Genomic DNA, 17,870 nt, shown 5'->3' on the forward strand with positions numbered 1-17,870 from the left:
TGGGAGAATGAATGACTCGATGGTACGAAGCTCAACTTAGTCACGCCCTAAACCACTGACCAGACACGATGTTTGTCACGGTTAAGGTGGCAAACCACAACCCAAGCCGCACCCACTCCCACCCTCTTCCCACATGCCTAAATTGCAGCACAGTATAAAATTCATTAGGGTATAGATCAGAGTAATTTTAGTAGGATTCCTGTAGTAATTGAAAACCCTACATTTTTATATTTCAATTTTCACCAGCCGATCCCGAAATCGATTGGACCATTGCGACCATCCGACCCTCAAGGATCGTACCAAATTTTGTTATTTCTTTTGCTTCCCATCTCATCAAGTTCTTTCTTGAAACATCAAGGATGTCTTTTAGATGAGTTATATGTTTCTCATTTCAACAAATATTCCATTGTTATTTGATTGAACTACTTTGATGATTGCACGCCAACTGGTTTCCAAATGCATCCACGCTAAAAGTGTAGTAAACTTCCGTTCTTTTCAAGATGGGCACCAACTGTTCGTTCAAATTCCTCAACCAAACCTCGAATATCTCCACCACTCCATGCTTGATCTTTTGCACCGAAACCGCTCTTTTCAAGCTCTTGAAATCTTCAAGAAACAGATTCGGGAAGTGGGTGTTACTCATGTCGATGAAGTTTCCACCGCTCTTGCTACCAAGGCATGTCGTGGAGACCCAAAACTTGGGTGTCAAATCCATGGATTTGCATTCACGTCTGGCCTTGATTCATTTTTATCCGTCTCCAATTCTTTGATGAACATGTACTCCAAAGCCGGACAAATCGATCGTGCTATGGCTATTTTCGACAAATTGACCAACCCAGACATCGTTTCATGGAACACCTTACTCTCAGGGTTTAAGAACAATAACGAAGCACTGAGTTTTGCTTGTCGAATGAATCATATAGGAGTTACTTTCGATGCAGTGACGTACACTTCTGCATTAGCACACTGCGCAGACTGTGAAGAATTTCTCTTCGGAATTCAGTTACACTCTCTTGTTCTAAAAACCGGAATGCAAAGTGAAGGTTTCATCGCAAATGCACTTATAACACTCTACTCAAAATGGGAACGAATAGTGGACGCAGAGAAGGTGTTCGATGAAATGCCAATGAAAGATTTAGTCTCATGGAACGCCATGCTTTCAGGTTATAGTCAAGAAGGAAGCTACGGAGAACAAGCAATCACAGTTTTCATCCACATGATCAGATCAAGAATGAATCTTGATCATGTTTCATTCACAAGTGCAGTTTCAGCTTCCGGACATGCAAGAAACTTAAATCTTGGAAAACAAATACATTCTTTAACCATCAAAACCGGATACGAAACACACGAATCAGTCTCCAATGTTCTAATCTCCACATATTCAAAATGCAACCAAATCCAAGATGCAAAATTAGTATTCGAAAGCATGAAAATTCGCAACGTTGTCTCATGGACAACAATAATCTCCATAAGTGAAGAAAAAGCTCTATCTTTATTCAACAACATGAGAATGGATAACGTGTATCCAAACGAGGTCACATTCGTTAGCTTAATACACGCCATATCTTCATCCACCATGGTCAAACAAGGTCAAACCATCCACGCATTATCCATAAAATCAAGCTTCATCTCCGAAACAATCATAGCCAATAGCTTCATCACAATGTACGCGACTTTCAACTCCATACAATCCTCCATCAACATCTTCAAAGAAATCAAACACAAAGTCACCATTTCATGGAACGCATTAATCTCCGGTTTCACTTTCAACAAGCTATTCCAACAAGCATTAACCACATTCCACTCAATGGATTCAAACCCTAACGAATACACATTCGGTAGTGTCTTAAGTGCAATCGCGTCTTCAGAGTCAATCCCATTGAAATCCGGTCAATGCTCCCATTGTCACTTAACAAAACTCGGATACAACAAAAACTCAATCGTATTAGGAGCTCTTTTAGACATGTACGCAAAACGCGGAAGCATACACGAATCTTGTAAAGTCTTTCACGAAATCACCAACAAGAATCAAGTGGCATGGACCGCGATCATTTCCGCTCATTCCCGACACGGGAATTACGATTCCGTGATGGAATTGTATCAAGAGATGTTAAACCAATCGTTCGATCCCGATTCCATTACGTTTTTATCGGTGTTAACCGCGTGCGGGCGGAATGGAATGGTGGAGAAGGGAAACGAGGTTTTTAAGTCGATGGTTGAAGTGTATGGAATTGAGCCGAGCCAGGAGCATTATTCGTGTATGGTGGATATGTATGGGCGGGCGGGGCGGTTGGAGGCGGCGGAGGAGTTGATGCGGGTGATTCCGGGGGGAATTGGGATTCCGGTGTTGCAGAGTTTGTTGGGGAGTTGTAAGGTTTATGGGGATATGGAGAGGGGGAAGAGGGTGGGAGAGGATTTGTTGAGGAAGGAGCCTAAGGAAAGTGGTTCGTATGTTTTGATGTCGAATATGTATGCGGAGAAAGGGGAGTGGGGTGAGGTGGCAAGGATTAGGAAAGGGATGAGAGATATGAATGTGAAGAAACTTGTGGGGTTGAGTTGGGTGGATGTGGGGGAGCTCGGGTCGGGTCATAAGTTTTCATCGGATGATATGTCACATCCGCAAACGGGTGAGATTTATTGGATGGTTGGGGTTTTGGGGGTGGGAATTAAATGTTTAAAGGTGAGTGATGATGTTATTGAGGAAGTGAAGATTTTATAGAGATATTGTTTTTTTACTTGTTTTGATATTGGAAGATGATTAAATTAAATTAAATTAAAATTGTTAGAGTATGTTTGGTATTTCAAGGCATTTGATTGAAAGAAAATAGAATCGAATTCATATATAAGGAGGTTATTTTGGTCGAAAGAAAAAATAAAATGGAATTTCAAGAAACCTAATAAGATCGGAATTTGATATTATTTTGTCGCATGAAGCTTTAATGAAATAAAAGGAAATCGTGGACGGCAGGATTCGAACCTGCGCGGGCAAAGCCCACATGATTTCTAGTCATGCCCGATAACCACTCCGGCACGTCCACATCATATGTTAAATTTCTTACTGGATGATATAAAAACCAAGATTCGAAAGCTAGATAACTAACAAAACCAAACCTTGTTTTATCTCTTCATATTCTCCAAGTGAATCGCATAAAATCTATGTCCTTAAACCATACTACTTAATGGAAAATGCTTCGATCCACATTAATTCATACAAAATAAGATTTATTTTTATGAAGTTCCAATTATTGAAAATTTGAAATCTCATATGTTTTCCAATGTTATAAAATGAATGCTAGAATTTTAGGATTTAAACTGAAAGTAAAATGCTATAAAATGAAAGCAATTTACAGAAGTAACTACTGTAAAATGAAAGTAAAATACATTTTGACAGTTTTTTGTAGTCTTTCGACCCATTTGTAATCTTTGATCCAACAATCTATGCGGAAACAAAATTCTTGTAAAGCCTAAACATGGAAATGAAATTAGAATGCTATGATAAAAACAACTACACGTGTTTTTTTTTACTTTAAAGTAGAATGTTATTGTTATAACTTGTGTAATACAACAGTATAAATATGAACATATATTACAAAATCAAATGGAAACACTATCAATAAACATAAACAGTAAACTTACAGATGAAAATTACAGATTGAAAACTAGATGATTACAAAGCAATGTCCTAAAACTAAAATTCGTCCCAATTAATGCAATAGTATCTGGACATCTAAATAGAAGATACAACTATCTTCAATCAAGTTCTTACACTAGAACTTGATTTCTGGCGAATCTACGATATGCGTTCATGGAATTATTTTAGCGAGGAAAACGTCTGTATTTTTTTCAAGAGGCCCGGCAAATCAGATTTGACTCGTTTAAATAGGATCGACATGAAACTGTCAAAATTCAGTTTTGAACTTCTCAAGGCCATTTTTTGACCATTTAATATATAATTAAATTACTAGTAGTCCGCTAGTAATTCAAAGCCCACAACCCCACACTAGCTCACCTTAAGCTCTTAGTCCACTGGAGTAGAACTAAGAGAGCAAGCCTTTTAAACATTTCAACGTTTAATGTTCCTTTTTATGTGGGATAAGAAACTTTGACAAAATTATATAACACCAACAGTTATTAACCTGTTTATAACATCGTACATGTTCATTCTGATAAAATGATTACTCGTAAAATTTTCCTTTGAAGCCTAGATGCTCAAAGGACAAAAGTTACATGTATTTTGCATTTAGACTAAAAGTAGAATACGAAATAACAAACTATGACCAAATATTACATTATAATTACATCAATTCAGTTTCCTCCAAACATCTACAAAAATTGTCAATATTACATTAAAATTGCATATAACACTCATCAAAAGATGGCGAAAATTACTTTAAACCCATAGTTAAAATCACTCAATAAAACCGCAATTCGACCACTATTACCATTAGTAAGCATATTATTCACTAAGACTATGTTTGGTGCATCACATCCGGCCGATAAACTAGCATATTTTACGAGATTTTTTAAATGTCGTTTTCTATCATTTTATATCTTCCAGTAGTTTCTCAAATAAATTTACCAATTGTATTTTTATTAATTAGTTTATCAAACTATTTTTACCAAATGTTATTTTTGTTCAGCTACTTTATAAGTTAACAGCTAGCTTATTAGTTAAAACTTAATACACCTAACATAGCCTAAACTCAAATTCATCTTCTCAAATTCCATAGAAAATGCCATGTCCTTTTCCATATATATAATCTATGCATCCCTCTTTGATGATAGTTTGTTATATTCTCTTTTAGTTGAATTGAACAAAATGACGTTGCAATTTGTTCCATATAAACCGCCTAGGTGGAGTCAAGGTATTGTAAGAAACGGGATATTTCAAGGGGATATATACAGTAAAGTCCCAATATTTTCATCGATTTGACAAGAAAGTCCTAAACTTTATTTTTTTGACAATAAAGTCCAAATTACCGGCACTTTTTGACACTTTTACCCTTTTTTCCCGGTTAGCCGATAATTAGGACTTTTTTGTCAACAAAATAAAGTTTAGGACTTTCTTGTCAAATCGTCAATTAGGACTTTACTATCAAAAAAATAAAGTTTATGACTTTTTTGTCAAATCGTTGAAAATATTAGGACTTTAGTGTATATATACTTTTTTTTGTTAGAAATTTAATGGTATGATACTCTTTAAGCATAAGAGTTATTGAAACATTCTCTAATAAGTTAGATCCTATTGAAATCTTTTACGTTTGCTTCTTGTTAAATCGTTTTTTTAATCTCAACAAACCGACATTAAAAAAAATTGAGATAATCAAGAAAGAAAGAAATAACCAGAATTGTGTTGGCTTTTTTCCAGTTTCAAAAATGGAGAAATTAGAAACCTAAAAAGACGAAAGTGTTCTGGCTTTATACAAACACAAACAAGACATGCCTAGTCACACCCTTTTGACTAGTCACACCCTTTTGACTAGGCATGTGTTGTTTGTGTTTGTATAAAGCCAGAACACTTTCGTCTTTTTAGGTTTCTAATTTCTCCATTTTTGAGACTGGAAAAAAGCCAACACAATCTTGGTTATTTCTTTCTTTCTTGATTATCTCAATTTTTTTCAATGTCGGTTTGTTGAGATTAAAAAAACGATTTAACAAGAAGCAAATATAAAAGATTTCAATAGGATCTAACTTATTAGAGAATGTTTCAATAACTCTTATGCTTAAAGAGTATCATACCATTAAATTTCTAACCAAAAAAAGTATATATACACTAAAATCCTAATATTTTCAACGATTTGACAAAAAAATCTTAAACTTTATTTTTTTGACAGTAAAGTCTTAATTGACGATTTGACAAGAAAGTCCTAAACTTTATTTTGTTGACAAAAAAGTTCTAATTACCGGCTAACCGGGAAAAAAGGGTAAAAGTGTCAAAAAGTGCCGGTAATTTGAACTTTACTGTCAAAAAAATAAAGTTTAAGACTTTCTTATCAAATCAATGAAAATATTGGGACTTTACTGTATATATCCCTATTTCAAGTAAAAAACAAACACATTGGTCTCAAAAAGGTCGTTTGTAGCCATGTTGGGAACAATTAGAAATATAATTTACCGACTACAAAGAACAAAAAAAAATGTTAATCGGTAGTAAAATATTTTACTGATAAATTTTCATAATAGAAATATAATAAAATAGCATAATATCATCAATCAGTCTAAGGACCATTATAAAACTACAAAAGCAACAACAAATATTGTTAGTAATACTTGCATTTGAACATCATATAGACCTTTTCAAATCCATTAATATCATTAATTTGTCTAAGAAAAGTTGCATATAAAACTTCACTGTTACACAAAACTAGAAATCATAGTGTTCATGGTTGCAAAAATGCATCAAGATTGAAAACAAAAAACAAAAAATTCAGTACATTAATTGATAAAATTTATAGGAAAAAGAAAGATCAAAGCCTCTTAACAATGGAGTCAAAACTCAAATCCACAAAGGCCCATCACACCGAATTTCCATATTTCCTGTTTAGATCAAAAGCTTCTCAATCGCATCCTGAAAAATCAAGCATCAAAACAAACACAATTTAGAACCCTAAAGTGTTGCTTATCTAATACTAAGTAATAAGTGTCTTGCAAAAAGACGTTTTTAACCTTGAGTTGCTGTATTTGAGATCTCAATTGGCTGCCTTCGTTACTTGTCACTGAACATGCAATCACAGCCCTTGTGACTCCACATGCTCGACCTAAGGCTTCCTTTGAATGAACAAAAACATATGGAACATTCTGCAAATTGCCAAATACGTTTATAAAATTAAGACTTTTTCATTGAAAAAAATATATCAAAATCTTAATGAGTAATTTGTAGATTTATAATTGTGCTAATTGTTGAATACCTTGTCTTCAGCAAGAAGGGGAAGATGGAGGATAATTTCAAGAGGCTCGGCGTCTGCTGCCATCACTACAAACTCAGATATACCCCTGTTGAGGGTCTTTGTAGCTGTGAATCAAGGGGTAAAAACGTAAATTAGCACACAACCAACGTCCAAAAATACCCATTTGGAATATTAAGAAAATCAAGTCATGTTTCGAGTGTTTAACCATTTGCAAAGAGCTTTTTTGAAGAAGACAAAAGATACAGGTGCTCTTAGGAATTAAAAATTTGGGATAATTTACAAAATCCAAAATCACAATACTGAGTAATTCTCCTAAAGGTCACAGAAAAACATTCATACGATTGGATTAAATGGCTATAATCACCAAGCAATACCGAATCCTTCATATATAACGATCGAAAGAAGTAAGATTTAAAAGGGTTAAAGAGTATACCTTCATTGGCACCCTTTTTAAGCTGCTTATAATTAGCGGCTTGTTGAACAAGATCCAAAATCGTAATTGTAAGCTGAGAGTCAGCTAGTGGGTACGCTTTTGGATTCACAGCTTCTCCAGTCTGCAAAAAGAAATCAAAATTTTCAAGAACAAGATACGAACTTCGATCATTTGATATATAGAAGACTGCTACAAAAACATAAAATTTAGAAGGGGAAAAGGGATTCAAGCAAAAGAATACCATTTTTTCGGCGGATTGAAAGCTGTTTCTTTGAGAGGGAGGAAGCAGGGAGGCTAGGGTTTTACCGATATGAAAGAGAACGATGGGAAGGGTTTAAAGAGGAAGCTACTAGGCACTCGCCTGCAAAGGGCTTTCTAGTCTTTCTATACCAAGTTGTAGATTGCGTTCTAACGACGTCGTTCACCGAGGGGCAAACGCAAAGTTGTTTGTTTAATTGTTTCTGCACAAAAATTACATAAATGGGCAAATGGCTATTCTGATTCACAAAGAATACAATGAATAATTTTACGGAATTTTTTTTTATATTTAAAAAAAAAAATAAACCTACAAAAAAATCTTTATATATTTGTTTTATAATTGATTTAGTTATTATATTTTTTTATTCAATTAAGTTTCAAAAACCCATAATCGATTTAGTTATTATATTTTTTTATTCAATTAAGTTTCAAAAACCCATAATCGATTTAGTTATTATATTTTTTTATTCAATTAATCATTTATCATGTTTAGAGATCATCCAACTTTTAAAAATTACATTTTTTCAGATTTTAAATTTTATTATAAGTTTGATCTAAATTTTCTATTTTTGGTTCAAATTTTAAATTTTATTATAAATTTGATCCAAAATTTACCTTTATGATCTAGATTTCATAATTTTGTTATATATTCATCCTAGCTTTAGTTTTTTTTTACAATATTTTTTTCTCAAAAACAATTTTGAATATGTTTTTTCTTCAAAAATATAATATTTATACAATAAAAAACATATTTTCACATAAAAAATCTTATATTTTCTATATAAATTTTTTTTGTAAAAAATGTTTTTGTATACAAAATACCTATTTATAAAAATAGGTATTTGTTAAGTACATAAATATATACAAATCCATTTGATAAACATCTAACAGTAAAACCTAATTTGCTTTGCAATATGGTAACTTATAATTTGGAAATTAACCCAATTTGATAGATTATTTTGAGTTTAAAACAAAAATAAAACGTTGTGTCGGCTGAAAAAAAAATTATGACAATAAATTTTGTTTTTTAATTTGAAGAGGCGCATTTTTTATCTGGGATCAAAATTCAAAATGAATTTTGAATATGAGTTATTATTTTATAGTATTAATTCTTATATATCTATTATTTGGAGTATACATTAGAAGAATAATCTTGTCGATAATTTACTTCTTAAATGATGTTTTTTTATCAAAAACATGCTTTTATATATATATATATATATATATATATATATATATATATATATATATATATATATATATATATATATATATATATACTAGAAAACCATGTTTGTGTAAATTTGTTTATAAAACGTGTTTCAATATAATTTTATTAAATATGTCTTTGTCTAAATTTTATATATAAACTTGTTTGAATACAAATGTGTTTATTATAAAATAGATGTTTATATATATATATATATATATATATATATATATATATATATATATATATATATATATATATATATATATATGTGTGTGTGTTTACAAAAGAAATGTAATACAAACACTTATTTAGGTGCGTATAAAATGTTTCTGCAAAATATATTTATAATAAAATATGTGTTTTTATTCATTTTTTTGTAAAATAGGTGCTTTTTATATTTTTTTTATAATGAATTTGTAAATATTTAAGTACTTAATAAATACCTATTTTTATAAATAGGTATTTCTTATACAAATAAGTTTTAAAAGGTTTTTATATATAAAATATAAGATTTTTTATGTAAAAATATATTTTTTTGTGTATAAAATGCTTTTATAAAGAAAAAACATATTCGAAATTTTTTTGAGAAAAAAAAAAAGATGTAAAGAAACTAAAGTTATGATGAATTCATAACAAATATTTGAAATTTGGGCCAAAATGGTCAATTTTGGACCAAATTTGTAATAAAATTTAAAATATGGTCAAAGTGTAAATTTTAGACCAAATTTGTAATAAGATTTGAAATATAGGCCAAAAATGTAATTTTCAAAAGTTGGATGACCTATTAACCGTGTAAAATGGTTAAATTGAATACGATTACCGGTTTTTGGGACTTAACTGAATAAAAAAAATATATGAGGACTAAATCGATTATAAAACCAATATGTAATTACTTAATTTGTAGTTTTCCCTTTGAAAAATTATACTTGATCGGTTACCGTTAGAAAACAAAAGTTAACTATTTATAAATAAATAATATATTGTCTTATTGGAGGGCCATGTTCCATGTTTGTGTCCGGCCTAACGATTGGTCCAGGCGATAATGCTTTGGTTGTGCTCTTTGTCGCCTGGAGCCGTTATCTTTGGACTGTAGCTAAAGGACAATATTTAGCGAGGGTGGACTTCCTACGCGGTCGCCTCGCGGGAGTCCTGGACCGCTGAGGCGGATGAGTCGCTGGCCCGGCTTCTCGTTGCGAGCGTATCGTCGAGGGTTCGCTTGCTTCTGGCCCGCTATGAAGGGTACGTCATCAAGTCCCCCAGTCCAGTAGTCAGAGCGTATGCTAGCTAGCTATGATGTTTTTGGACTTAACTGTTGGTTCACGTGTCATGCTTTTACTCGGTCGATGCTTCATTTATGGTAATGTGACGTTACAACGTGCGCACGGCGGTTACGTCAGCCGTGTCATGGATTTTCGTAAATCCCTCTTTTTCCCTTTTATTGCTCCCAAGCGGTTTTCTCTTTTCGTTCTTATCCTGCCTCTTCATTCCTTTCTCTCTTCTTTCCTTCTGTTCTTTGTCATGGCTTCTACTCAGAGCTTGATCTCTAGTTCTTTCGAGTTCGACACCCTTCATGAGACTTATGGCCTCACTCCTGTTGATGGGGTGGAGTTTCCGATCTCTGTTTCTTTGATTACTCGACCTCCTCCTCGGAAAGTAAGTGTTTACCTGAAGACCATTGATGCCGGTCTTTGTGAAAACCATCAATTTTCGGTCTAAACAAAGTCAAATAAGGTCAACAAGTCAAACCGGTCAACTTAGCTAACCCTAGTATATTAGGGTTTTCCTTACGTTTAAAGTTGTACAACTCGCTATGTTAATACAAAGTAATCACTTGAAAATTTCATGTGTTCAGAAAATTTAAACCCTAATCAAGGTAAGTGATGGATTCACTCGATAAAACATTATTCCATAACCCTCATAGGCATATAACAATCTTAACGAGGCTTAACGGAGTGTAGAAACCTTCGTTGCGAAGCTAAACATCCCAAAAAAAGGGTCACAAGCGAAGCCTCTCTCAATCTCTCTTTATCAATCTCTCTCTCTCTCTCCCAAATCTCTCCAAGTATGTGAAATCTCTCCCAAATCTCTCCAAGTATGTGAAATCTCTCCCAAATCTCTCCAAGTACCTTCTTAGTCTGGAATGCCTTATAAGGAACCCTGAACCTCTTGTTCGGAAACCTTCTTAGTCCGGAATGCCTTATGAGCAGGGGCGGAGCCAGTAGGGGGACTAGTGGGTGTTTTGCCCCCCTTAACTCCATTGGTATTAGTGTATTATTAGTTAAAGTCCCACCTCTATATTTTTACGATGTATGTCTTAGCCCCCGCTAATCTAAAATTCTAGCTCCGCCCCTGCTTATGAGGAACGCTGAACCTCTTGATAAGGAATCATGAACCTCTTGTTAAGGAACCTTGAACCTCTTGTTTGGAAACCTTCTTAGTCTGGAATGCCTTATGAGGAACCCTGAACCTCTTGATAAGGAATCTTGAACCTCTTGTTAAGGAACCATGAACCTCTTGTCCGGAAACCTTCTTAGTCCGGAATGCCTTATGAGGAACCCTGAACCTCTTGATAAGGAACCCTAAACCTCTTGTTAAGGAACCCTAAACCTCTTGTCTGGAAACCTTCTTAGTCCGAAATGCCTTATGAGGAACCCTAAACCTCTTGATAAGGAATCTTGAACCTCTTGTTAAGGAACCCTAAACCTCTCATCTGAAACCCTCTTGGTCCGGATACCTTCTAAGGAACCAAGAAGGTTTTCACTTCGGATTTTAGCATACTCCAGACAATATCACTTCAGAATCTATGGAAACCACTCCGGAAGTTAGGATTTGACTTCAGAACTCACCTAGTACCTCCGGAACCCTTGTCGGTTCGCATCCTTCTCCCGGTTTTCGACCACTTTTGCGTTTTAAGCTCGTTTTTCATGATTTTCGTGTGGAATTTTCACCCAAACTTATATTTTAACATATAAGACCATATGTATTCATATTTTAATCACATTTGGGGGAAAATCTCAACTGAAGAACAATATCTAGTGAGTAAGATATTGAGACAGAGTGTTGCTCTTTCCATGAAGTATGACTCAAGTTAACCCACATAGGACAACCCTCAGTCACTATTCATCCATACCTCGTCAACTATTTGTCCTCTCACACCTCTCCTCTAGCTGGTATCTTGATCAAAGTATGGAAACCTCCATATCTCCTTCCACTTTACTCACTTTTTCACCAAGAAACAAACACCTCCCTCTTATTTCCCTCTCAAGGAACACGAGACTCCAAGGCTGACTTTGAGATTTTCACTCTCATTCAGTAAGTATTATCATCCTACCTTGAACATTATTCACTCCTTCACTTAGATTATAAAGCTCTCATAACAAAGGTCATCATATTTGTTACTAGATCTTCAAATCCTCAAGTATCTCCCAATTGTTCTTGACTTGGAAACTCCTTTTCTTCATCATCCATCTATTGAAATCAGTCAAATTGAGTTCATACGCCCACATTTTCAGGTTTTCCTCAAGTTTTAGGGGGAGAATACTTGCTGGTGTAGGGATGAGCCCCAGCTGGCACTCCCGGGGGGAGATGTATGTATTCTACACTGCTTCTAATGGTGAGTTGTCTTTATATTTCTCTTTGGATCCCTCCCCCCCCCTTTTTTTTAGAAAAGGTTCTTGTTTGCTTCTGCTTTCTCATGCCTTCCTTCTTCGTTTGTTCGACAGGTGTTGAGTGCTCCGTCTCCATGGACTCTGTATTGCGGGGTCATTACCAGGGGAAGCTGGAACACCGTGTAGTACCCCTGTACGAGACTTTGTCTCCCCCCCTGTCGACTGACTGTTGCTACTTCGGTGCCCCCACAACCCGTGGGGAGTTCTATGCGTCGGGAAGTCGATAGGGTTCATATACTGTCGTGACCCCTACAATTGGGACTCGCATTCCTACCGGGTCGGCGACTGATAGTGTAGTGGATAGCAAGGTTGGGGTTATAGTTGGCGTTCGTCGGGTTGCAGAGAAAAGGAAGGTTGTGCAAGCGATGAGTGATCCAACGCCTTGAGGGTAGCTCGAGGCCTATCGGGCGGTGCATGGTGCAGCGTTGCGATCTCATGTGCCTGTTGTCATCTACGTCGTCCAGTCCGGGGGATGTGTTAGTGATACCCGATGATGACGTTTTACAGTTTGAAGGTATCGGAGGGGTGTCTTATTAGCCCATTTCCCAATCTCTTCAGGTATTGGTGTTAGTCCTCAATCTTCGAGAGGTAGTCCTGAGCGGCTGTTTTAGGAACCCGTTTATGTGGAGGCATTGCGCAGCACACCTATATTTGTTCTGGGGCGGAGCTTACAATCTGACTCTCGTTTATCTGTGCATTCTATTGCTTTGGATTTTACCCGCCATGCTCTTCCTCCTGCCACCGTGGATGATATGGATTTGATGAGCAATGTTGTCTTGGCTCATAACCTTTCCTATGTCGCTGCACAAGCCATGACATATCTGGCCGCTAGGTCGCGCCGTGCATAGTGATCTGAGGAGTTGGATCATGTACATTCTTCCCTTGTTGAGAGTGAGGTTGGTTTGAGGAGTAAAGTGGCGGACCTGAGTGTCGTCGTTGGTCGGTTGGAAAATGAGAACGAGTCTTTGGTGTCAGGGAAGTTGGTGTTAGAGAATGTGTGTAGTGTTTTGGAGGGTCAAGTGGAATCTTTGACCCAAGCAAATGAAGGTTTGATGATCTAGAATGAAAGCCTGGAGTGAGACCTTGTCGATCGTGAGCGTGAGCTGGAGGTGTTAAGAGCAAATCATAGTTGGCTCCTTCAGGTTGGATTTGTGTGTGTGATGGACAAGCTTCTCGAGCATCCTGAGTTCATAGGTGGTATTAGTCGTATCCGTTATGCTGCCTTTGTTGCTAGAGAGGAGTCAGGTTGGGCAAACTTAAAAGCTCAGGTTGACACTGGGGCTTACGACCATTCGGCTAGTGATTCGCGGTCTAGTCACTCTTCAGCGTTGGATGACGCTTTGTTAAGTTTTACGACTATGGACTTTGCTGGTTTTCTTGGGTTGGGATGCCTAGATGTGGACGGGGTGAGAGCATTATGTGCATCTGATGAGGGTGAGTAGGATGTGGATGTATTGGGTGTAGGGGTAGGTGGTGAAACAGGTATGGCTAGTGGTGGTGGTGTCGATGGAGGTGGTGCTAGTGGTGGTGATGTCGGTGGCGGTGGTGTCAGTGGTGGTGTATGAAATTGTTCGGACCTGGTTCCGAACCACTGTGACGACTGAGAGATGGTTGCTGGAATAAAACCTGAAAGGCCACAAAGAGAGAAAAGACGTCAACCGCTCTCCGGGAGGAGGTCCCGGAAAGACGCTCTGACGATCAAGTTAGCTATGTAAATCTATGTATATTGAGGTGTATGGTCGGGGTTGAATAACTTACCTCCCAAGACAAGGGGACCATCCTTTTATGCTGAGGATCTTCCTCGGTCCGTACGAGGGACAAGGACAACGGTTCCAACAAGATCCACCATTTTTATTGGAGGGCCATCCTCCACATTTGTGTCCGAACCAATGATTGGTCCAGGCGATAATGCTCTGGTTGTGCTCTTTGTCTCCTGGAGCCATTATCTCTTGACTGTAGCTAAAGGACAATATTTAGTGAGGGTGGACTTCCTACGCGATCGCCTAATAGGAGTCCTGGACTGTTGAGGCGGCCGAGTCGCTGGCCCGACTTCTCCCTGCAAGCGTCTCGCCGGGGGTTCGCTTGCTCCTAGCCCGTTCTGAGGGGTACATCATCAGTTTGCATGTTGATTGTTTGACTTTGACCGTTGACTATTGACTTTTTGACCAATTTGACTTTTGTTCAAACTTGAGTAAAATTGTGCATGTTGCAAAGGATTGATTCAGTTTAGCTTTAGGAAGCTTAGGTTGGTTATTCTATTGTTGAGGTGGCGGTTGAGCTTCCAATGAGTAATTTAGGTGAGTTTGCTCACTATACTGAAAGGACACTAGGGATGGTATATGCTAGTAGTCTTTGTGACTCCTTTTGTGTGTGTTGTATGCTTGTATGCTTGTGTGCATGTTTGCTATATATATGTAGGGTGAAATAGACACGGGGGTGAACTAGACCCCATACATCCTTGTGTTGAAATATGAGTTGAAATAGACTCGAGGGTGAATAGACCGGGTACAGCCTTGTGCTGCCATATGAGTTGAAATAGACTCATGGGTGAAATAGACCCGATACAACCTTGAGCTGACATATATGTATGTTATGCGGTATTTTGGGGAACTCACTAAGCTTTGTGCTTAAGGTTTTATGGTTTAAACATTTTCAGGTACTACCAATTTTAAAAATAAGAACTTGGCTTGATCGCACTACATTACCTGAAGATTTATTTTTCAATAATTATATATGTTTTTACCCTGATGTTTTGAGAATACTTTTACACCAATCGTAATTTGAGATAATGTATGAATTTTTTTGACTTATTTAAAATGAAAATTGTACTCAGTATTTTTGGGACATTACAAGTCGGTATCAGAGCCTTGGTTTGAGGGATTTATGCACACTTCAGGGTGTATCTGAAATCAAACTGAGGAGTTAATAAAATCTTTTAAAAGAAAATGAGTTTTCCAAAAACATTTTAAGAAAAAGAGTGTGATGAATGCAATCAAGTGAGCTCAATTAAGTATTACCAAAAATACGCATACATGTGTTATGCTTATTGTTTTGGTATTAGTATATAAGAATTTCATGCTAGATTATGGCTATGGATCTGCTAAGGATTGCATGATAGAATGCTAGGAGAGATGCCTTTTTATGCTTGTTGGTTGAGCTTTTAGAACTGCATACTAGTATGGATTTCAAATTGTTTGATAGGATGGCCTGATTTAAGTAAGTCACATGTTTAGATTACTTGATGCTCGAATGCTACTTGCTTTATGATTTTAGGTACCTCCAATAATATTGGATAATTATTAAGTGAATACGTTAGGTTACATGTCGCAAGGATTAGATAATTTTAGAAGGATATGTTTAACTCTATTGCGCAGCTCTTATTTGAGTCTAACTGTTGTAGTGTGATACTTTGAAGTTTAATAATTATTTAGTGCATGTTACATGTAATTATATTCATGGGGTAGTTAGAAGGTATTAGAGGGAGTCTCTTCTACAGCTGATGCCGAAGAGCGGTGTGAAGGGAACCCTAGGAAAGCCTAGGAATAATGTTAGAATGTGCTTGTATGAGCATTTTCAAAAGAGAGATTCTCAAAGGAGAATCTAGGAAGACTAGCAATGTTGGTAGAAGTTCCTAGCATCACAGAAGCAAGTTAGTTCGAGGATGTCTTTTTATGTTTTGTGGCCTAGAGAATGTTATCGCCCTAATGTTGCTTGTTATGTGCTTTGTGGGACCCATATTGATGTGGAATAACTATTAAATGGATATGTTAAGTTACATACTGCAAATGTTAAATACTTTTGTAATGATTGATTTTTACCTATTGCAACTCTCATTTGAGTCCAATCGTTGTAAGGTTGGGTCCTTCATTCTAAAGACTATTTAAGGCTTGTTACATGTAATTATATTCATGAAGTAGTTAGTTGATATTAGTATGAGTTTTCAACAGCTGATGGTAGGGTAAGTTTGGGATCCTAGGATGGCCTAGGAAGCTCCTTAGTGTGAGAGCTTTGTTGTTTAGTGGATTTTAGTAGTATCATTATGAGTAGATAACTCAGAGGATCCACAATGATTCCTGAGGAAAGTACGGATAAGTGTGGAAGGTAGTATTGGGCCTGTACTACTGAAAGCACAAGATCCGTACTCTAATTGAGAAGAAATTTCAAGGATTCTATGGAGCTTATTGAGGGTAGATTGTATGGTTTGGTACCATGATTCATTGTAATGTGTTTCCATCTTATTCAGTTTATTGATTATTGTTGTTCAAGATAATGAAGGGCATGGTGATTTCTTGGGCCTTAGTGGTCATGTTATTTTTGTTTTGAATGATACATACCTAGATGATTTAGTTGATTTTAAGGTCTTGAGGGTAGTGCTAGTATAGTCACAGGACTCAAGAAGGAAGCAATTTTGATGATCGGCTTGAGGATTGCAGGCAGAGGCTGAGTGATTAGCCGATGGATTGGGATGTCACTATCCATGATGGGTATTATGTTCTTCCAACTTTTCATGTTTGAAGGAAAGAGAGAGGGGGAGGGGGCAGGCTTGAGATTTTCAAAAATAGGATATAGACCCAGCATGGGGCTAGATGGTTGCGGTTTGTTAGCAACAAGTATGGTAGTGTAGGAATGCATAACAATATTCTTGTGATATGGTTGCCTTGAGATGAGATTAAGGGTCTACTTTCTTTGGATTTGGTTAGATCTGATGCTAGTTGATTGTTCAAGGTGATAAAGGAAGGTGAATTAAGAGCGACAACTTTTGTTGTCTCTGATGTATCTCGATTATGAGGATGTTCCCCCTTGTATTTATGAATGATCCTCGCAATGAAATGATGGTTGGGGAATTGTAGGCGGGGAATGTGGTAGTCAATTTGTTTTTAGATATGAAGTTGATGTTATAAATGGACTGTAAAAATTATTGTTTATGCATCTACATGGGACTCTTGATGTTTGAGGCGATTATGAGTGGGTGGTTTCTGAGATCTCCATCTGAGATTCGGAATCTATTTGAGTTTGCTTGGTCTTTTTTGGAAGATCATCTTGCATTATGTGATACATTCCAAGGGTCAAGAATGATATGTATTTGGTTAAGACAAATTGAGTTTGAGTCAGTTTGCAATGTCAGTTAGTGGTAGTTCGAACCCTAAGTGGGGGAGTACTGGGTATTCTGCTTGAAAGATCATCGATCTGTTCGGACAGTTGGTTTCAGAATAATGGGTCGCAAGAATCTTTGGTTCGGGTATGCGAGACTTTGGTTCAAGATTTAGTCAAGTCGGGGGTGCAGAGTAAGTTGCCATCAGATGTATGTGCTCAGAAATGCATAAATTGTCTTCACGATAGGAAGTCGTTGGTCAGGGAGCTCATTGTAGCCAGTAGTTCCTTCCAAGAAT

The 17,870-nt window shown here is 36.5% G+C and overlaps 2 protein-coding genes and 1 non-coding gene across 3 annotated transcripts; 1 reads left to right on the forward strand and 2 right to left on the reverse strand.

Annotated features, from left to right (window-relative positions):
• LOC144998556 (Pentatricopeptide repeat (PPR) superfamily protein) lies at positions 1-2,735 on the forward strand. The gene has a single exon (XM_078958303.1). It carries the CDS (start codon positions 431-433, stop codon positions 2,717-2,719), a length of 2,289 nt encoding a protein of 762 aa, XP_078814429.1. The 5' UTR covers positions 1-430; the 3' UTR covers positions 2,720-2,735.
• Positions 2,736-2,956: 221 nt separating this feature from the next.
• Positions 2,957-3,038, reverse strand: TRNAS-AGA (transfer RNA serine (anticodon AGA)). The gene has a single exon. It is a non-coding gene; the product is annotated as a tRNA-Ser (tRNA).
• A 3,250-nt stretch (positions 3,039-6,288) lies between these two features.
• On the reverse strand, positions 6,289-7,703 carry LOC145044991 (uncharacterized). The gene is made up of 5 exons (XM_078993345.1): positions 7,583-7,703; positions 7,342-7,462; positions 6,909-7,012; positions 6,667-6,798; positions 6,289-6,568 (listed from the first exon to the last, which is right to left on the reverse strand). Exons 1-5 carry the CDS (start codon positions 7,583-7,585, stop codon positions 6,542-6,544), a joined length of 387 nt encoding a protein of 128 aa, XP_078849471.1. The 5' UTR covers positions 7,586-7,703; the 3' UTR covers positions 6,289-6,541.
• Between the last annotated feature and the right edge of the window lie 10,167 nt (positions 7,704-17,870).

The sequence above is a fragment of the Lactuca saligna genome, chromosome 5, assembly GCF_052625555.1.
Source record: "Lactuca saligna cultivar CGN05327 chromosome 5, ASM5262555v1, whole genome shotgun sequence".
In the NCBI taxonomy this organism is placed as follows: Eukaryota; Viridiplantae; Streptophyta; class Magnoliopsida; order Asterales; family Asteraceae; genus Lactuca; species Lactuca saligna.